Genomic DNA, 22,074 nt, shown 5'->3' with positions numbered 1-22,074 from the left:
GGGATTTTGATGAGAATACCATGATTTAATGAAAATAATGTATGGCAGTTGACTCATTTGTTTTGTCAGAAACTGTAAATGTAAGACGTTTTTTTCCTGGTTATTTGAAGTGTTTGCAGTGTGTGGATAAGTATCTTCTAAATAAGGCAGCAAAAGGAAACATACAAGAACATGAGAAAGTTACATTAGGCAATATATGTGATTACCATGAATTGTTATTAATACCACTGAACTGCATAACGCGAGTTCTAATTTATGGAGTGTGAATGTTTTTAAACTGTTGTGAGCAATGGTAATTTTTCACCAAGTATTCAGTAATCTCTCTAAGCTACTCTCTATGCCGGTTTTGATGCCTTTGTATTTTTTTGAGAACCATGTTCCATTATTGTGTTTTAAAATAATTTTTAAAAAGAGTGACCTTATTCTGAACTTACCATGAGGTCCACTTCCATAGCCAAGAATCAGATCATCTGCATATAACTCCTGCAGTTACTTATAAATGGTAGAATAGATCCAAATCCAATATGGATAAAGATTTATGTGAAATTTTTGGCTGCAAGTTTTATTAGCACATTAATTATATTACATTACATCATTTAAGCAATGAATATTTAACTGAGCATTACTCATAATCACACCTTTCCTGTTCCACCTTTATAAAATGACCGTGCATAAAAAATATAATGAATCTTTTCATAAGAAAAATATAAGTAATTACATGAAAGAGATAAAAATATCACAAGCTAATGAAAAATCTCATATAATAGTCCTTTGGGTACATTTGGCAGTGTGCTTTATCTTTTGATGTAGTACCAGCTAACTAAAATTAATCTGCCCCCATATAAATGTTACGGTTTCTGAAACTATGTATCTGACTGTAGAAATTACAGAAAGCAATGTTTAAAAGTTGCCTTTTATAATGATTATACAGTAGTAGAACCAGAACCAAACCTTTTAAAATGTGTTGTTCAAAGCTTGAATACAGTATGAAATACACAAGTTTTTACCAATGGATTGTAACTTAATTACATTCATTTAATCTCTGAAGAGTTTCACATTTTTAATTCTGTATAGGTATAAACAATAATTATATATGTAAATAATAAAGGAATACTGCTCTTGAGTTTTCAGTTCCAGTTAGTGGGTATTTTCAGGCTTGTGACTGGAGTTTTTTGAGCACTTTAACATTGGGCATGGGGGATCACAGTCAGTAGAAGCTTTTACTGACTTTGATGCAGTATGATAAAGTCACAGGTAATACTGCCTGGGACAGAAAACTATAGAAACTGTTAAAAATGTGTGTCATGCTTCCTGCTTTTTTTGATTGTGAGAGCATTCTACTATGTAATGCTTGTGTGTATACAGTAAATATTATAACTGAAAAACTTGTAACATCTGCAGGTGTAAAGAACTGTAAACTTGCAATGCTCACATACTGAAATGTGTTTCCTGTAGTATAAAACCTTTTTGCGGTACTAAGGAGTGAAACCTGCCCTCAGGATTTATTAAGGAATTTTGGTAATATTTAAATGCTTTTCACGACTTCCAGACTGAAAGTGTGTGCACTACCTGACTGCTTAACAGGTGGCTAGTCCTCAAAGGTGTCCCGTTGATTTGTTTTAAGCAAAAATAATTTGATTTCCAAAACGGCAACTGGTAAATTGGGTATAAGTAAGTGTAATAAGTTTTAGAAAACTCTTGAGTCCAGTCTTGCAAACGCTGGCAGGGAGCGCACACATTAGTGTAAAGAATTCTCCTAAAGTTAATGAGATTCTGTATGGTAACGAGAATCTCCATAGTCATCAAGTTTGCAATTACTAATGTAATTGCTTATTCCATTGAGTTCAATTAATTAAAAATTGTGTATATGATATTTACAACTTGTATCTAAATGTCAGAAGCCTAAAGTAGATTAATAACAAATCAATTAAGACAATGGTGAAAGTTTTAGGAGTAAGTTAGACCAAACATAAACATTTTTCAGGGATGTGTATATTATTTAAAGAGAAAGGCAGAGTAAAAGAGCTGACTTGAGTGTGTTGCAGCATTGTTTATTAAACTGAGCTTTTGTGTGGATGTGTAAAAGTTCAGTCAGCTTTTGCAAGACATTGCAGAGCAAAGTACAGTGCAGTTAGAGCACCAGAGGGGTTAAAAACATTTTCCCCTATTTTTTTAATGGAGATTATAATATAACATGGAATCATTTTGGGGAGAGCATGAAACATCACTTGTCCAGGTAACTTCATTGTCTTTCTTCAGCCTCCTCATCTGTTGTGCTGATGGAATGCTTATTGCTTCTTGAATGGCTCCCAACCTTCCAGATACTCTTGCAGACTAAGGACCTACCATTGAATGATAAAATATTTTCATTATTCCTTCTGGTTTTATAGCAAGAGTAATTCAAAATAACGAATACTGTAAGAACAAAAATGTAGTAAGAAGCAGGCTGGGAACTGGGGAGCATGAATCAAGATTTGTATCACTAAAATGGGGATCTGTGTAGGGTATATAGGAAGTTTCTGATTAAGAATCTATGTGCTCAGTCTGTACTGATCATAGATATATTGATAAATATTGTTTTGGAACAGTGCCAGATTTCATGCCTCCATGTTCTAGGCTTAAACTACAGCATCTGATTTTGTACCTTGTAGTCAAAAGATCTGTCATTACTTTTTCATTTAATTTTCATTTGGGTGCTAATCCCTTTGGAGGTGTGTGGTCAGCTACCATTGATTTTAGCAAACAAGGAAAAAGTCTGTTGCTTTCTTGTCTGAAAGTTGTTTGTGAATGTTGATCAAATAGTTTGGAAAATATATTGGAAAAGAGTGGGACAGGAAAAAAAAATAAACGATATACAGCAGTGGACTTGAGTGAGTATGAAATAGGTGAACTATCAGAAAGCATTAAAAAGCAAAATTATCATGAATTAATCTGTGCTAGGGTGACTGTCAGCATAGAAAGAAGAAATGATTCTGAAAGGAAACTGTTTCTAGCTGTTTCCAAAGCACCAACTGATCAGCAGGAATAACGTATTTGCTAGGTTTCAGAGGCTCATTAGGAAACTGAGATTGTGCAAAACTGGACAAAAAGAGACCAGTAGTGAACAAGTAGAAAGGTGAACACTTAGAAGAACATTTTAGAAGGCCATCAAGGTTAAAACAGCTGTATGGTAACACAGAAGGCACAAAAGAAATCAATGGTATAGGAATATGCCCTGCAGTGGTATTACTGGTAGTTCCGCAGCACTGGTAACACCCGTTTCAAAGGACTTTAGGACTTGGCATTGCACTTCCCAAATTTGTTGAGTAAATGCATTGTGATTATTTCATTATCTAGCATAAATTTTCTGTTTGAAAGTACTGCAGTTTATGTTAGATGGAAGATAACAGCCTAGATATGAAAGACAGCAGGTTCTAGCAAAAGGAATTATTCATTTGGTTCAGTGGTGAACTATTTGTGAGAGGCAGCTCCTATACAGAACTTTGATTTTTGTACAGAAGCACATCTGATGCCTGATCTTAATTTCTGACTGTAAGATTCATTCCTTGAAGTTAGGCTGAAAGTGAAGAAATACAGTAGGTCAAAGTGTTTAATTAAAGAAATCAAATGAAGTATATAACTTCTTAAACTTGAAAGTGGAATGTTTGTTTATCTGGGTTTTTTTATTTTACTAACGTGTAGCAAAAAATACTTCACTTTGCTACTGAAGTATGGCATTTGTACTTCTGTGAATTTTTTTTTCCTATTTTAGAAAACTAAAAGTAAATTTTGCTTGTAATAAATATGAGGCAGCGTTCTCTATCTGGCCCCATCACAACCTCATTTTTCGATAATTTAAGTGTTTAAACAGGTCTATGGTTTTTAGCCATAGCATCTTTGATAATCTGTTTCACTTCATATACAAATTGCAGAGATAAAATGGCTGATATTTTAGATCACATCAATTAAGACTGCTAATTTTTTGATTAGGATCAGTTCTGATTACCTTAGAAGTCCTCTGAACTGGCTGTTGCAGTTAATGCTAAGTTACTTAATTATTTTTATCCTCTTTTTTCACTACAACCACCACAATCAAGTATGCTGTTTAGAGCATGTCAGGTCTACCAGGGCTTAAAGAGGAATTCTGCAGCAGAGGTAATGTCCTGTTCCAATTTCATTCATGGAAATAAAGGCACTTTCTAATTTATTAAATTTGAACTTGATCCAGAACAGAGTGGCCTTGTTGCCTTTGGGAAGGGGTCCTGTCTCAGGCTGTCTCCCGGCTGTGCCCAGGAACTGCTTGGGGTGGAGCTGAGCTGTAGGAGCCAAACTGGGGGGGGGACCGTGGCAGGGTTCAATGGGATGGCGGAGGGCCAGCCGCCCGGGTCACTGCCCGCCATGTGGCACCACTCGCACAGCAATAGCACTTAGGTCCCTGGAAGATTTACCATCTAAACCACCTTGTTTAGCACAGAATTTTCATTAAAGGGACTGGAAGAATATAGTCATCATAATTCAATTTTTTTCATAATGAATGAAATCTTTACAGGATATTTATAAAGCCATTTGGTGTAAATTTAATAACCTTGTAAAATATAAAACAAGGGTATTGAGTGCACTATTTGAAATCATTTGCTAACTTTAAAATTTTAACATTATAAAAAGTCAAGATTGATATATTTGAATGAGGAAATTCTTCTTATTCTCCAATGCCACTTCCTAATCTTGAAATCATGTAATTATGCAATTCTGACAGTTTGGGAAGATCTGCAGTAGTGAATAGTAATACACATGTATCATGTAGTAAATTAGTTTTAGAAAAATCTTATTTTATTCCAGTATGAGCAAAGTTGTCCGCTACACAACTGCAGAACATCCATTCAAGTTAAGAAAATCACAGTCCTGCCGTCCTGCTAGTGTGCTTAGCACTTCAGCTCATGTTCACAAGCTGATCAGCAATTTTCCTCTCATTTTCAAAAGATCTTTGCTGCTTTGGGATTACTTATTTGAGCCAGTGTTTCTGCTGTCATAAGTTCTAAGTATAGTTTTTAATACTGTGCATTTTTAAAAAGCTTGCCTATATTCAAAGCTGATAGGTTTTAAATGCTTTTTACAGTCAGTCCACATACACTGTGATTTGTGCCTTTGCCAGTTTAAACTATACTTAAGATAACCAGTTTTTCTCACAGCACAAATTCAGAGATAAACCTGTGAGATTTATCCCATTGACTTCTGTAAGTGAAGAATTTAATCACATGGGTTTCAGCAACTTCTCACTTTTCCTCTTATTTCACTGTTTCAGTCACCTGAGCCTGAACAGTAGAAGTGCCTTTTTTGCTGTTAGGTAGTGATCAGTCACAGACATAAATCCAGGTTATTTATTATTTAAAGCCCTTTACTGCGTAAAGCATGGTTGATATTAACTTTTGGTTCACTTTCTTATGATGTGTTCTTATTTGACTCTTTCTTTTATAATGCCGTGAAGAAGGATAAGCTGCTTTGGTTGATTTTGCTGCCATTTGCGCACAGGCTTTTGCAGCAGAGTCTATGTGAAGCCTTTCTTGCCCTTGGAGGAGCTGCTGCCCAAAAAAGGAGCAGCTTTCCTGGCACCGGCAGAGTGTGACGCGTTGCTCCCATCCCCACATGGTGTCGTGGATCACACCATCTCCCTGCCAGGCTGCTGTGCCATGAACTGCACAGAGAGGAGTACTTGCCTAGATATGCCTTGCAGCAGATAAAAGGCTTGAATCTCAGCTTGTTCATTTAGTTAAAGATCTCTATTATGTTGTTTATCTGTTTTATGTTACAATGATAGAATTATCATAAGCTACTGGCAGACAGCAAGTGTCATAAAATACCACCGCTTGTCAGGGTGACAACTTGCTTGCTTATTCCTGAAATGGAAGGCACGTTTCAGGTCACCCACACTACAAGCCAAAGCGGAGGGAGCCCCAGCAGCTCAGTGCATTCTGTTAAACCAGCACAAGTACTCAAAACAAGCCTCATCTAAACTTGAGCTCGTTTAGCGTGCTGATCCTGGTCACAAAAGTGCATTTTCATCGTGACTGTAGTTAGGTACAGTTTTAGGGAAGCAACAGCCATACTTTTGCTGTGAAGAGCCAAAATACTTTCTAGTGGTTTATAAAGAAGTTGATAACAAATGTATGAATCTGTATCAAAAATGCCACAGTTTATATTACTTTCAACTGCTTATAACATGGGTCATTGTCCTTGAGCAACTATGCGAAAGTGTACCAAGATGTTATGTTTATTTTTATATGAAAATAATTGTTGCGAGGTTTTTTAGTTCAAGAACTTTAGCTAATGTCTGAAGGATGAAGTATGTTTTTCCCATTTGCATCAGCATCAAATAGATGTAATTCTTTTTACAGCAACAGTATCATTGGAACTTTATCTAAACAAAATTTGAGTGACATTTTGCAGGTAAAAATTTCATCTTAGAAATTTCCTAATCTGTTACAGGTCAATGCACAAACTGACTCAGCTGGAGAGACTTGATCTGGGCAATAATGAATTCTCTGAGCTGGTAAGAAATGCATCATTTTTTAATAGAAAGCCTGTGTGGTTTGGATCCTCTGTGCATGGGGCATTAAACTTTTCCTTAAAAGGCATTATTGTGTTGTGGCCGCGTGCTGTGGTCACTTTTCCATGTAGAATGGAAGATCTATCATAGTTCATGAGGTGAATGCTGATAATAGGATATGCCTCATCTGCATTAGGCTTCGGCAGTTCAGATCAAGGCTGCAGATGATTGTCACTCTGAGCTGGCTGCTGTTGCTGGAATACTTCAATTTGGGATGAATTGATGATCTCAGTGTAAATACTTGTGTCAATTATGTATTCATTTCTTAATATCTATCATTATATCTTGCAAATATTAGAAATCACTTTTAGCAGAAGTAAGTTTTGGACTCCAAAAGCAGGTTTTGTCCCTAACTGACCTCTAAGATGAGAATTAGGTTTCCTGACATTTAATAGCTTTCAGGAATTTTTTTCTAGTATCAGTATATAATATAATCAAGTTGCTCTTCCCTTTAGGTATGGTTCTACTACATCTATAGGAATTGGCACTTCTCAGAAACTGTATGAGGGTGCTTAAACTGCGTTTTAAGGTGTGCCTAGTTTTAAGGAAAGCTCACTGACTTCATCCTGCAGGAACTGTTAATATGTTAAGAGAAACAAAAGACAGAAAAATTGCTGCCTCATCCTTTTTGAGACCTATCACTGCTAGGGCCATTCGGGAGGGCCTGTGCTTTTGTAGGACAACTAATTAATACTGTAGCACTTGCTATTGCACTGATGGTGAAATAAATGTCTGTGTGCACCTTCTTTACCAACAGCCTGTCTAGTGACTGTTATGCCCTGTGAGTTTCATCACCTTTCCTCTAAAGTCACATAACAATCTGTAAAAATAGTGCTGCTGAATCAGGGCTTACAATTTTATGAGGTGATGTTTCCTATAGCTTTAGTTAAAATCAAGTTAATTTCACTTTAAACAAATTTTGAAATGTCGTCTAGTAGTAGAAGGCTGTAGTGAAGAGTCTGCATCTGGCTTATAGGCAGTGCACTAACTTCTGCCATTATGGTTTAAACCTGTTAATGTTCACTAATTTATACTGCTATGTAGGAAAAAATAGATGGTTTTAACTCATTTTTAATTAAAGCTAGAAATATTTTGCACAGCTAAATAGAATAAAAATTTTCAGAAATGGTATTTGGAATTTTGATTACAGAAATACATATATGCTTCCTGAATTCAGTATTTCTTTTTTGGAGGTGAGTTGGTTTTGTAGTCTTTATTATAAATGACTGCAACATCATTCTGCGTTTTTGCATTGTAGCGTACTGTCCCCTAAGAATGGTAAATGAGGAGTTCAGTGGCCCCATACTGCTATTAGGGCCAGACTCCCTGAGCTGACTCATTTTTCAGGAAGTTGATCAAAAAACGTATGAACTCTAGAATCAAATGCCAGAGGCAAAATGGGCCAAGAGGCTAGGGAGCAGGATGGATCTGCAGAAATGTCATAGGAATAGTGGTACTGGTTTAAATCAAGGTCACTTGGAAAAAAGGATTGATAGGTCCTGTTCCTATGGATTCTGAAAATCTGATCTGAGTTTCAATAAAAACTTTCTTCTTATTGGAGAAAAATACTACCTAGAACTGTGGTGGTGTGGAAAAGCTTGATTTCTTTGAGAGTCCATCCCTGGACTATTGAAGTCCCTCCCTTTGCACCGGAAGACTGCGTGCTCTTCTGGAGCAATAGGCATGGGGCTAAGAACAAAGGTAGTTGCAAAAAGGAAGTTATTCTGTTGATTCATTTTCTGGAAACAAGATTGCAGAAATCACAAGATAGGTAAGTGTTCCTGAAATAGAAATTGTTGCTTCCTAAATAGCAGCCATATTCAAGTGACTTAATGTAATCAAGGAATGGAATAGACAATTTGTATCACGGGTCTCTGGGAAAACTGGAGCATTAAATCACAAGGTGTGGGTCAAGGATTTGAAATCTCCTTATCTTTGCAGTGTCAAAAATTGGCACTGGACAAATGATAAACAGCAATTGTACCTCTGCCTGCAAGATGGGGTAAGGCTGGTTGTCATTCTTCCCAGAGTTTCAGCAATCTGCTGTCAGCAGGAGGGCTTCAAAAGACATTTTGAAGGAAAATAGTTAAAGGCAGGGAGAGAAGGAAAGAAGGTAAAATGTAATACAATTTTACCAAAGATTAATGTCAGTCTTCAATTCAGACTTGATACTAGGAAGGATTTCTTTACTGAGGTGGTGGTCAGATCCTGGAACAGGCTTCCTAAGGGGTGGTCCGTGCCCCAAGACTGTCAGTGTCTAACGGGCATTTGGACAGTGCCCTTAATAACATCCTTTAAGTTTTGGTCCGCCCTGAACTGGTCAGGCAGTGGGGCTGGATGGTCGCTGTAGGTCCCTTCCAACTGAAATATTCTGTTCTGTTCTATTCTGTTCTAATCTAATTGTGGCAATCTACATGGAAGGTGAAAATATTCCCAAAAATGCATCAGCAGAAGCATTTCTAACAGAGACAAATAAGTTTTTAATACCACTTTTCAGAACATTAGTGAGATCTTCTCTGGATTATGTTATACCGTAATGCTATGGCATAATCCATGGTGTACCGTAATAATGGTGTACCATAATCCATGCTCAAGAAATTTCAAATCAAACTGTGATATGTACAACATAGGAGTATACTGTTGCCTTTGAGAAGGGTGCCTGTCTAATGAGAGGAATTTAAAAGAAAATTAAAGTTGACAGGGGAAATGATGATTGTCTGTAGTAACGGTAGTCAGTGAGCACTCTGGAGGAATAAAGAAACATTAATCAACACAGGAACAAATAGTATAAAATGGCCATTAATCAGTTTAGCCTGGGAATTAGAAGTGTTTTTAACTACTGAAGGACAAAAAAAATTCAATAGAATTAGCCAAGGCAAAATAAATTATCTTTAAAATACTGACTACTAATTTTTTAATAGAAACACACTATGCGACAATATGGAAAGCTGAGGGGTTGAGCTCTCAAGATGAGCAGGTTCTTTCTTATCTGATGATGCATTGAGAGCTTCCCTCATAATGTGCCATGTGACCTGTGCAACCAGAAAATCATATTTCTTACAGGAATTACAACATTCCAGAGAAATTAGACCACAGGAGATAAGAGGTCTCTCTTGAAGTCCTGTGATGCTAGACAGATAACACTTGTTTCTAGCCGTGTTGAAATAATTCCAGTGAAATAGTAGTACATGCTTTTAAAATGCTAAAATCTGATTTAGTCAGAACCAAGTGAAATATTTATTATCAGGTTCTGGCAGACTTTGAAAAAAAATCTCTATAACTTTACAGAGCTAAGGCAAATTGAAAGTCTTGTTTTACCTGCGAAAATAAGTGTTTCATGAAGAAGAACAATATTGCTTAGGCTGAAACATGGAAATATTTGTGACTTGATCATTCTTGATTTTCACGGCTGTAATGAATGAGAAATTATTTCAGGAATTGCCTTTTTCTGTTTCTCTCACTAATATCCTGTAGTGTTGAAAAGAATAGAACATCTTAGATTAAAGTTTAATATTGTAATTTTAAGGCTTTGTCATTGCATACTGCTGTTTTAGCTACTGAATATGAGAGTTGCAGTATATCCAGGAAAGTGTACAGCAATGTGACTCTGTTAAGCTATTGGAAGACTATAAATCATGCAAAAGGCAGAGTTTCACATGTGCTGCAAGATGAGATTTGGTCTTTTTCAGTGCATTGTTTCTGAAGCTCCACAACTCACTTTTTATTTGCCTTTTTCATAAATTGCATACTGCCGATGGACTGTTCAGAACAAGAACTTCTAAGTTCTTTGCATTCATTTCTTTTCCAAAGAGTTCTTAAATTTTACAAGTTTTGAAAAAGAGCAACAGTGGTTCAATTAAATGAAATGAGCATACTGTTCAAGTCATTAACTATCTGAAAGTCTGACGGGGATTATAAAAAAAAAAGGAAGGTGAAGAGGGAATCTTTTCTTTAAGAAAATATGTCTTTATATTTTAAAAAGATATATTTACTTAACTGTCATTGTAATACTGTATTCTTTTTTCTCAGCCTGAGGTTCTCGAACAAATACAGAATCTAAAGGAATTGTGGATGGACAATAATTCTTTGCAAATACTACCTGGGGTATGAACATTTATTTTAAGTAATTAAATTACTGTGTGGTATGATGAACTATTTACCTTGCCGTAAATGAATGCATGGACGTTTTCTTGAATAGGTACAGTTCATGTAATGTTTAATTATTATCAAGAAATAGAAGTCTCAGCATAGCCATTCATATGAAAACCTTTTAAATGTTATTTCATGATAGTGTGTTAACAGGGATGTGCCTGTTTTATTTAAGCCTTGTATAGTTCTCATTGTGAGGGGAAATAATTTCCTATTGTCTTCTCGGTCACCATGCATTAACTAGCAGTTTTATAAAAGTGCACATGAGTTTTAAAAAGGAAGAGGGAATATTAAGTAATCTAAATAAACTTCAAAGTAACAGCTAGTATGTACAGATTGAACTATACTAAAAGCAATTCTGAGGCAGTGAAGATACATTTCTCTAGAAGGCGCTCCATTTAGAAATGGAACAAAAAATCTTTTACAATCAAAACATTAGGGTCATAGTTATATATTCATGCTGCTTCTGAATTGTTGCTACCCCAAATTAGAACTTTGGTTTTCAATTTTTATTGCCATAAATTATTTGAGGTTGTTGCTCTAAAATACCTACAGTGATTATGACTGGAGAAAGGGAACCCTGTCATCAGCATTTTGTCACACAGGTAACACATTTTATGTTTCACATAATAATGCTCTTCATTGCTGCGGGGAAAATGTAGAACTAGATCTAGCACAAACATGTCTAGGTGTTGGAAGAAAAAGTACTTCCTCTTTCAGCTTTGAACATTTGTTAACTAAAATGCAATTTTTTGCGTTGAGCAGTGACTGGTTTATGTCATAATAAATTGATTACCTTCATTTTTTATTTTGTTCTTGCATCCTGCTTTGTCAAAATGATCATTTTCAGTCGCTGTCCAAATATCCACTCTTTGAGTGCTCTGTTAGTGAAAAGAAAAGCTGTTGTTGAAGCCACTTCTTGATACTGAAACCAGCTGGAGATCAAAACCAGAAATATTGCAGTGTTGTTGCTGCAGTGTAACTGAGTAAAAGAAATATCAGATACACAAGAGTGTGGGAAAACATTTTAACCATTATTCTGTTTCTTTTCTGTTCACGATGAAATTGGTTGATATATCCAGTGCTAAAATGTGTTCCAAACACCATCCTGCTGAGCTCTCATAACCCTGGAGGAGGGTACTTAGTTGAAGATGTTCAGTAGATCATGGTACTGAATCCCAAGGAGCATAATTATTTTCAGTAAATAATTCATGTTTCCTGAATCTGATCCTAGTAGATTCTAGATGATGTTTTATGAAAGCCTTCTCCAAAAGAAGGTTTTAAACTGTTAATACTAGCTTTATAATTTGACTTTTTAAAATTGAAAGAAAATACCAAATGGTAATCAATTTTAAGATTTAGAGATTTGCCATGTTTCCAATGTTGATAATTCAGTTTTTTAATAAGTAGTCTGTGCTAGAAACAAAGATTGTATTCAGCTGTAATATGGGTAGAATGGCAAAGGTTGGGGTGAAAGGGAGATTTTCCCTTTATACAACAACTCTGATGTGATTAAAGATAGCATGAAACTGCATCCTTAGAAGCAGAGAGCAGATCTCAGCAAGGTAAGAGATGAAAAGTTATATTCATATTGGTTTGAAAGTACCTGTAGATGAAGCTGTCTGTAACTATTTTCCTTCTTCATGTGTACAGTAAATAACTACTAAAAGTATATATAATAACTAAAAAACCCACTCCCAAGAACTTGGACATTTACAGAGTCCATACGCTTCCCAAGTAATTTCCATGGCTTTCTCAAAATCCATAAAGGGAGTTCCCTCATAGGCCACTAATATTTATTCATCTGGTTTGAAACAAAGTTTGATATTTCTCATTTAACATCTTTGTAACAATGAGGTAATTCCTCTGGATCACGAAGTATTTCTGTGGGTGCACAGCTGCGTGGTCGCGCTCAATGCCAGCACTGCGCTGCCCTGCTTGGCTCCTCCTGCGCAGCCCTCCAGCCTGCAGCACCCCTCTGCCTCTGCTTGGGTTACGCCAGACCCCGCAGTGACACCTCTTTGCTGTTCCACTTGTAGGCTTTCCTTGTAAGAAAAATAACAGCATCTTTTTGGTGATTTTCTTGATGAAATTTCACATCTAGAATGATGTGACCATCTTGTTATAATGGATGAAGGAGCAGGTTGCTTCTCCAGGCTTCAAACTCTTACATGCTCCACAGATTTTTCAAAGAAATTAGGGAAGAATTCCTGTCATGTTGCTCATTGATGTTATAGCTGCAGTTAAACACTGTATTCACAGAAGCATACTGTTGGGGTTAATTGAACTCATTGAACTTGTAATTGAACTATGAATATCTAAAGTCTAATTTTAGATTTTATAAAATTCAGAGAATCAGTTTGATGCAGAAAAGCTTTACCTGCACATCTAGCCTCAGTGATCTTAAGGACTGTCAAGTAGATGTGAATTGTGAGTAAATCTCTTTGGATCTGTGTCCAAATGAAGAAACAATACAGCTGTATGACTGAGAACTCAAACTTTCAGCAGATTTAATGAATCTGGAACACATTAATTAGTTTAGCATGTCATTTAGTTTGGGACAGTTCCTTTTGCAGCTAGCTGAACAAAGAGGGCTGTTAGACCACCACTGATACTGCTTCAGTGAGATGGCTCTTGTAAAAAGGATGCTGAGTTAACCAAATATAAGCCTGTATTACTATTGTCATTAATTAAACTTAGAAACTGGCTTGCAATGTATATCTGTTCGAGTAACACTTTGTAACGTGCTATTAAGTCTATAGGGAAGTTAAAACAGCTCGTGTACCTGGATGTGTCAAAAAACAGGATAGAAACTGTTGATTTGGACATATCAGGATGTGAAGGACTTGAAGATCTCCTGTTGTCATCAAACATGCTGCAGCAACTGCCAGACTCCATAGGTGAGAAAAGCTTGGGATTTCTTGTAATCTTTTACAGCTGAGAATTTCATTTATATCTTTCTTTTTTTTGTTGGCAATTATGAGACTTTATAATAACTGGGATAAGGACTGCCATTAAATTCCAAAGGAGTTTGAAACATCTGTGTCTGGACAGTCCACGAAGACCATTTTATAAAATCTGGGAAAAAAATCCATGGTTAGAAGGTATTGATTATTCTGATTTGCTGTTTTAAAGAAAATAAGCAAAGAAAGATATAATTGATCTGATCTAAATTTGTAAGTATAATGCTGATTATGTTAACAGTGTGAAACTCTTGAAGGAAATTGCTACTCTTAGTCACAGTGGTGCAATTCCATGTGAGAGCATTAAACAAAGAGATAGTTTGAACTATTAATTTTCTTTTTTTTACAATATTGCGTGCATTGAATTTCTGAATTATTTAGAATATATAGAAATTCTGGAAGCTAAGTGGCTGCAGGTATATCACTCTGTACATCTGGAGATTTCATTTTGGTCTTGCTCCCTTTTGTTTTCTTTGGAAACACTTGAGATCTGTCTCAAATTGCTTCCAGCTGATGAGCCCACTGTATCATTATAGTCTTTTTCACTTTCCTAAGTACATTCCTTTGAACATGGAACTGTTAAATTCCCAAATTTTAAATCAATATAGTCAAGGTTCTGAAATGTATTGCTAATTAATAATACTGTGCTACATGAATGTTACTAGTTGCCTCATACAGCTGTTTTCCATTTTGGTCTTCTACATCTCACCATAAATTCTAGAGTCTTTGCTTTATGTGGTTTTCTGATATGTATGTGCAGATTGATTTTTAGAGGGCATTTTACCTCCTATACGAAAGGAACAAATATCTACATTTTGATTTATACATTCTTGCAGTTGGATATATTCAGTTCTCATTTCCAAATTCCTGTTGCTGAATGGTAATAGATTTAACAGAAGTAAAGCAAAAAGAGTCATTTTTGTACTGCATTTTCAGATGAGAGCTTGCTGAAATTCATTTTGGTGTTAAATTCTTCCTTTTAAAACAAAATCTTGTTGAAACCTAGAGGTTTCTTAGGAACACGTTGATTTTGAAAAAAGTTTTCAACCAAAATGCTTCTGCAATTGAAATGAGTAGTGTTTCTATTAGCCCTTTAATTATACTTTCCATTTGCTTCAGCTTTCATATTATGGCACATTCAGTAACATTTTCCTGTGATTAATTTTTATTATTCCCAACATTAATTACGAATAATAATTTAAAAATGCTATTTCAGTTATCCAGAATTCTTTCAGGAAAAAAACATATTTTGAAATATTAACAACTTCCAGAACATGGAAATCCATTTCAAGCTCTGTTTCTAGCACTGTAATAGAATATTTTTCAAATTTTTCCACTTTTTTATTGTGTCCTGCTGTTATGCACTGGTAAAACAGAAGTTTCATTCCCTTCTTGGTAAATGTTACCCAGTTAATGCATCTGCTTACACTTAGAGATATAATAATTCTTTTAAAAAGAATTAGCTGTATATACAAATGCATTCAGGATTGATTCTGGTTTTCAGTCTGATTCTAGTTTTCTGTCTATACCTGTTACGACGTGAGCACCTTTTTTTCAAAGCAACAGGAATCCAACTGAAACGTTAATAGATGTGTAGAAATACTACTCTTCCTACACAGATAGGATACTATTATCATTTTGGTTACATTTTTTTAAGACTTCAGGTGTGTGCTCTAATACTTCGCTTGCAGTTCAGCTTAACATTTAATCAGTGCTTCATTTTGATGAAACATATTTTCAATGGGATAAGAATGTGTCTGTGTACTGTCCTATATACGGATGTTTTTTAAAATCTACATCAAAGTTATTTGGTGTTAGAAATCAGTGTGTGTTTAAGGGTGTGGGAGATTACTGAAAGTAAAAAAGATTAATGTGAAATATTTTTCTATTACTTCTTCCTTACCTGTTTTGTAGGACTGTTGAAAAGGCTTACAACTTTAAAAGTAGATGACAATCAGCTTACAATTCTGCCAAATGCAATTGGGAAGTGAGTATAAGTCTCATTTGATTTTCAACATTAAGTAAAATGTTTTTTCCCTTCTGCTTGCAGAATGAGTCTTTTTAAAAACTAAAAAAATAAGACAAAAATGTACTGAATTATAAAATAATTTCAAAATGTGTGCCTAACACCGAGCTTATAAATTTTACATTTGGAGCAACATAGTAACTTCTGTGGGCTTATACTGGCGTAAGTGATAAGAAGATGAAATGTATCACATTTTCCAAGAAAAAAAACAAAGATATATTTCTGTATGAATTACTTGCAATTTAGATGATTAGAGCAGCAAAAGCAGGAGAAATAGAAGTATTTGGGGGAATTTGTCTGTTCCCATAGCAACAGCCAGTACTTGATGCCGAAAAGAAAATGGCTGTAAATCTCGTATGTATGAAGATTTCTGAAAATACTGAAGTAGCATAAATGAAAAAGTCATGACAATTTCATAGGTGTATACATCAAAACGTGAAAGTATCGCATAAGTAATCTTATTATGAAAAGCACTGACGATGCCCTTTAGCGATCATTGTGTCAGATATTACATGATTACTGGTGCAGAATTCTCTCTTGTACTGCTGTGTGTCTTGAACTTACTGCTAAATGAAATCCACAATGTGTTGTAAAATTCAAGGTGGATGCAAGTGTGGCTCCAAGTATTGAAATAGGTGATTCTTTGTAGTATTTCACACTACAGATATCCCTTTCTGGCAGAACATATCTCTAACATTGATATTTTTGTAGACATTGACATTTTTGTTATAGACTCTTCCTCTACATATTTGACTTATGAAATGCTATATAAACTGATAATTGGCAAAAATTTCAGAGTACATGGTCCCTGGCTGCCTTCCACAGTTACAGCACTACTAGTGTTTTCATCATCCCCCTTGTGCCAGCAGTAGTATGCAGGCAGAAAAAACAGAGTTCAGCCTGAGTGATGGCTGTCTGGTGTGAGTGAACACGTGGCTGTACCATTTGTACCAGTTCTGTGCTGGCAGCACGGAACATTGGGCAGGGGGCATATGTGAGCAGAGTTGCCCTTGGATTGTCCTCAGTGCAAAACCCGTTCTCTCTTCCACAGGTTGTAGCTCAACAAACTGTTTCATTAGAAGTAGTTTTCTTAAGCCAGGGCTGTCCTGCAGCTTCCAAAATCAAAGCCTAGAAGGCTTAATTTAGACTTGTCCAGAAATATGACAGTACAGTGAGGTCTCTAGAATGGAAATAATCTTTAAGCTGCACAGCCAGCACTTTACTTGCTCCTGCACCCTTTTTATAGTAATAATTTCGATAATAATTTAGTTGTTGGTATGCCATTCAGGAAAGCAAAAATAAATGCAGAGTTGTGAACTATTACAACTGTAGCAACTGAAAGCTCAGGTTTGGCTTACCATGCTGTACTTCTTGCAGTGTCTTCAGATTTATGTGACGTTCACGGAGAATATTAGAAGTTGGTTATATGAATCACAAAAAGGCAAATCTTTGCTACACAAATCATTGTGTAGCAATAAATACTGATAGGCAGTGAAAGCTCGTAAAGCTCAAGGCCGTACTGGGCACTCAGCAAAAAGGTTGATATTCTGTCCAACATAATCTTTAACAATGAATTTCATTTTCATATTGAACTGCTCAAATTGAAGGGGAACCCCTCGTTTTTTTGGTTTTTTTTAGCCTGATATCTGGTCAGTATTGTTTGTCTTGGAGCCTTAATTATATTTTTAAAGGTGCATACTGCTGCTCTGAATGGTGTATATGCAGAGCAGTGGGCTAATCGCCTAATATTATCACCTTATTTTTGGATGATTGGTTGTGCTTTTTAAATAAAGTACTTTCTCTCATTTAACGAGGACAGTGTCTCCCATATCAAAATGAACTTCCTTTCTCTGACTCATCCGTTTGGATAGTTTCCTACTGGGTCTCTTTTCTCCTAAATGATAGTTGTGGTACCCACTGCAGAGTATATTATTGTCACACAAAGATTAGCAGTGTGGAGGAGGGAACTTTCCCTCCAGAGACCAATTTCATGATGAAACACAGAGCGCTTCAGCACTGTCTGAGTTGATGCTGCTCATAGTGAACCACCACCAGTCTTGTTCAAAGGGCAAGCCTGTAAGTGGCATTTAGTTTGACCCTGCAAGATACTACATGCAGTAGACCCAGCTTAATAAAACATTCTACATAAAATCAGTGGATTCACGTTGATTAAGTACTTGACTAAACTAGACCCAAAGACTGGAGATTTGGTCTGTGGGGCCTGAGTGAATGGCCGTGCTTCCCCTTTGTGAGTAGGACAGTGTCACGAGGGAAGTGATGACCCATACATAGGTAATGATGTGGTAGGTCAAGAGCCAGTGCGTTACGTCAGATGAGCGTTTTGTGTATGTGTCTAGGCTGTACCATATCTGACAGTACCAGATGCTGCGGATGGAAGTGTTAACTTGTGTTCATGGGTCTGCAAAATTCCTTTTGCCCGATGTTGGATAAATAGTGGGTGTAGCTAACTCTTAGGATTTAGGTTGCTTTGGCAGCAGTTCACTGGGTACCGTGGCTGTTGGGAGAAAAGGTCTCTGACTGAATGAAATGGGGCTGAGAGGGTTGAAACTACTCTCTAATTCATGGCAGTCTTCATTCTCCATGAATCTCTCTGCTGATCTGTCTAAAAATATTCCTCTTCTACCTTAGGACATGTAGGGTGAACTGCCTCATTTCAGTAGGTGCCAAACTGAACAGCAGGTGCATATCTGATTTTTGTCTGTCTGTCTTTAAACCTATCAAGAATGATCTGAATTTAGCCCAAGACAGTAAGGTTAATGATATTTTAGCTAAATTGGCATAGTTGGAACTATAGCTGTTATTGTTAACTTCCTTTCATGCACAATCCATGGTGAAAGAAAAATCCCTTTCTGAAGTGCGTATTTTTTTAACCATGGTAGTTACAGAGATGAAATACAGTTTCACACTGACTTTGTTGTTTTTGTTGTGGCTGTCTTCATTTGTCTGCTGCTGATGTCATCAGGAAGGAAAGAAGCTGAGAATGTCTGTGCCAGACAATAGCTTTCAAATAAAATTTTCTTGTCTGATAAAGTCATTCCTCACTGTCAGGGAAACTTCCACAGTTACAGTTCAGAGTGTCAGATTTTCTGATTGCCATTGGAAACATGGTAGTTCTCAATTAAGCTTATCTATTTTCAAGCTTTTCTGGTTGTGTTATCATCAGTAAAAGGCAGAATGTGTGAATCCTGAAATTTAACAAGGTTTCCATTTGGATTTCCCTCTGTCAAGCACACATTCCATATGAAGTAGGTACGACTGAATTTTTACTTCACTGAGATTCTTTTGTATCCACTTTGAAATAAATTGTGGTGGTTACAAAGCTTGTGTTAAAGACAAGCTATGAGCAAAACCTGGCAGAGCTTTTGTATGTATTCCATGGATCTCTCACTAATCACTGTGTGACTCTGGCTTTTCAGCCTACTGAAGTACAGCAGTTAGAGGAAAGTTCTGAGAGTTCAGTGTTAGGAATAGCTATTTCTGTTTTCATGTTTCATAAAATTTGAAGGCTGAAAGACCTTTTTTTGATGAAGAAACTGAAATAAAGGTAAATTAGACATACAGTGAAGGTCCAGGCCTGCAGCTGTAAGCCATATAAATACTAAGAAGCAAGGTTTGGAGCAGAGGTAAACTTTATCAGATCTACCAAAACATTTGGGTAAAAACCAGACACAGTCTTCTGGGCACCTAATCCCTTCATCAGTGGACAGGGAGATGATAAATGTTGGGGAAGAAATAATTGCTTGTCATTTAATCTTACTATTAATTAAAGCACTTGAGAGAAAAAGGTAGTATGTGTGGAGCAGAAAAGGGGCAGCAGAAGTAGGAAACAATGGCATTTTTGATGGCTCACAAAACTCGTATTACGTGGGCTGAATGAGCGGTGCAGTACAGCATGCATTTTGAGAATCGTTACATCCAGCCTAATTTTTGAAGAGATTCAGTAGGTATTTCTCCTGAATATTTATATATGTGTGTATTTGCATATGCATAATATATATGTAATATATATATTTTTCTTTCTCTCTCTGTATAAAATGTATTACATATATATGTTCCTGTTTGTAAGTGTTATTTGCATTAGCAAAGGTCAAATTGTTGATTCTTAATCACCAAAGTAGAATTGATGTTTAAGTGTTGCCTGATACTACCTGCTGTCTTCAGGGAAAAGCAAACACTCAAAAGAGTCCTGAGGGCTGTGTGACTGGCAAGGACAGGCTCCTGAAGAAATGCCTCTGATGACCATTTCGTCCTGGAGCAGCAGTGGGTGGGGAGGTTCAAGTGCTGTGCATCGGGTCAGCTCTCTTGGCGTTTCCTTGGCTTGCTTTCTGTGTAGGTGCCAGCTGCTGTCAGAGGCGGTGGTGGCTTTTACACTGTGGGCCCTTTTCATTTAGGGCTCAGTGCATTCCAACTCATTTCACAATCCTTTTGATGGATAATGAAATGCAGGGCTATACTGAAAGCACTAGGAATAAAATAATAAAATGCAGGGCTATACTGAAAGCACTAGTAAGCTGTGCTTCCTCTGTACGTACTGCTCTCCAGCACTGTGGGCAGTGGCCAACCTGGGCTTCAGTTCAACAGGGGAGTTTTCTGTCAGCTGTCTCTATTTCTTCCTCTTTCCTGAAAACATGATTACGTGAAGAAAAGGTCAGGTCTCTTTCTTTCCACAATTTGACAGAATACAACAATCAAGGAAAAGGGATACAAGACAGAAATGGAGATGAATTCGTTTTTTTTAAGAGAGTACTTGAGTGTCAGAAGATTACTTACTTTGGTCTGCTTTGTTTCGGTCCTTGCCATACAGATACTCTTCCAAGATCCCTTTTCAGCCAGCTTTCTCAACATGTGAAAGATAAGCACTTTTCCAAAAGCTGTGTCTGCCTACAACAAGCTGAGATTACTTTGCTGAGTTTGAATCCAAGCTCATCTTTTTTCACTACTGATCTGTATTAGAAATTATGTCGAGTGCATCAGTTGGAATGTACCCTGGAGGCAATTCCTGCTTCCCTTCCCATTGCTCTCCCAAAGCAGTAGTTCTTTATCTGTTGTCTGGTTTTGTATGTGAAGATTATAAACTTTTTGGTTTGATTCTTCAGCTTAGTGTGAATTGCCATGATCACTGTTTGAAGTGCTTGCAATACTTCCTCACTACAAAAAGTAAGAATGATAATGTGGGGAAACTAAGTGGTCTTTCTTAAACTGCCTTACTAGATAAGATTGATTAACGGTGTCCCTAATAGTTCCTGAAATCATATTATTATAGACTTCTCATAGGGAAATCTGCAATAAAGGTTCCCCCTTCAGAGGATGATGTCTGTAGTAGTGTGATGCTTTAAAACTTCCAAGGTTTTGGAGTGTTAAATTTTGTTATTTAGTGCCTGTATAGCATCTAACAAGTGTATTTACAATTTCAGTTTATCTTTATTAGAAGAATTTGACTGCAGCTGTAATGAGTTGGAGGCCTTACCTTCTACCATTGGCTACCTTCATAACCTGAGGACGTTGGCTGTGGATGAGAATTTCCTTCCTGAACTGCCCAGAGAAGTGAGAAGCTGATTCTGTTTTTAAATTGCAAGTTGAAAGGTTTTGTGGTAGGCCCGAGATTTCTTCCCTGCTTAGACAAAATATCTGTTAAAGCAATTGTTTATACACTATCTTTCTTACATGCTCAATAGTAACACAGTAAAACCAGTACTTTAGTAAATTCATGTAAAGGTGAGTGTGTCACTCGGAAGAGTAGTGCAAGTAACCCTAGGCATTTCCCTGATGTTACTGGCAAAAGGAGGGCATTATGTTCTGGCTAGATTCTGCATTTTCTGCTTTGTGTCACTTACAGTAAAAACACAATTTGGCCACCTTCTGGCATAAAAAATTAGTGATAATAACTTAATGAAAGTAGGTATCCTAACATCTTTGTTTTTTTCATTCCTGTAGATTGGAAGCTGTAAAAATGTAACAGTGATGTCTCTCCGCTCTAACAAGCTGGAATTTCTTCCTGATGAGATTGGTCAGATGCAGAAGCTGAGGGTGTTAAATCTGAGTGATAACAGGTATTGTTCACATAATTTTTCTAACCCATTATAAGAATTTATTTCTAAAAAAAATTTCAACTGTTCTTTTTAGGTATTTGTAAAAAGAACGTTTATATAAAATATATTTTAAAATAGAAAAATTTTAGTTAGAGTTACTTTATTTAAACTAGAAGGAAAAAATGTGAATTTTTTAAATCTTTATTCCACTGACATGCAACTCTTAGTTCCACTGACATGCAAAGAAAAACTTGAATGGGGCCAAGGTCTGGGTCTCAGTGTGTTTTAATAGATTAAAACCTG

At 36.4% G+C, this 22,074-nt stretch overlaps 1 protein-coding gene across 12 annotated transcripts in view; it reads left to right on the top strand.

Moving 5' to 3' along the window:
• LRRC7 (leucine rich repeat containing 7) overlaps window positions 1-22,074 on the top strand; it is a 216,376-nt gene that overhangs the window by 136,957 nt on the left and 57,345 nt on the right. For all 12 annotated transcript variants that reach the window (XR_013931086.1, XM_080406612.1, XM_080406611.1 and 9 more), the window contains 6 exons: window positions 6,463-6,526; window positions 10,613-10,687; window positions 13,488-13,632; window positions 15,610-15,682; window positions 21,157-21,286; window positions 21,677-21,792. Coding sequence is in view for 11 of the 12 variants with exons in the window: in XM_080406612.1 (XP_080262738.1) it covers window positions 6,463-6,526; window positions 10,613-10,687; window positions 13,488-13,632; window positions 15,610-15,682; window positions 21,157-21,286; window positions 21,677-21,792 (603 nt within the window). In the remaining variant the exon portion in view is untranslated. The remainder of the gene's footprint in view (window positions 1-6,462; window positions 6,527-10,612; window positions 10,688-13,487; window positions 13,633-15,609; window positions 15,683-21,156; window positions 21,287-21,676; window positions 21,793-22,074) is intronic.

The sequence above is a fragment of the Falco punctatus genome (assembly GCF_963210335.1).
Source record: "Falco punctatus genome assembly, chromosome: 11".
In the NCBI taxonomy this organism is placed as follows: Eukaryota; Metazoa; Chordata; class Aves; order Falconiformes; family Falconidae; genus Falco; species Falco punctatus.
Note: the sequence above shows the minus strand (reverse complement) of the source record. Positions and strands in the feature narration are given on the sequence as shown.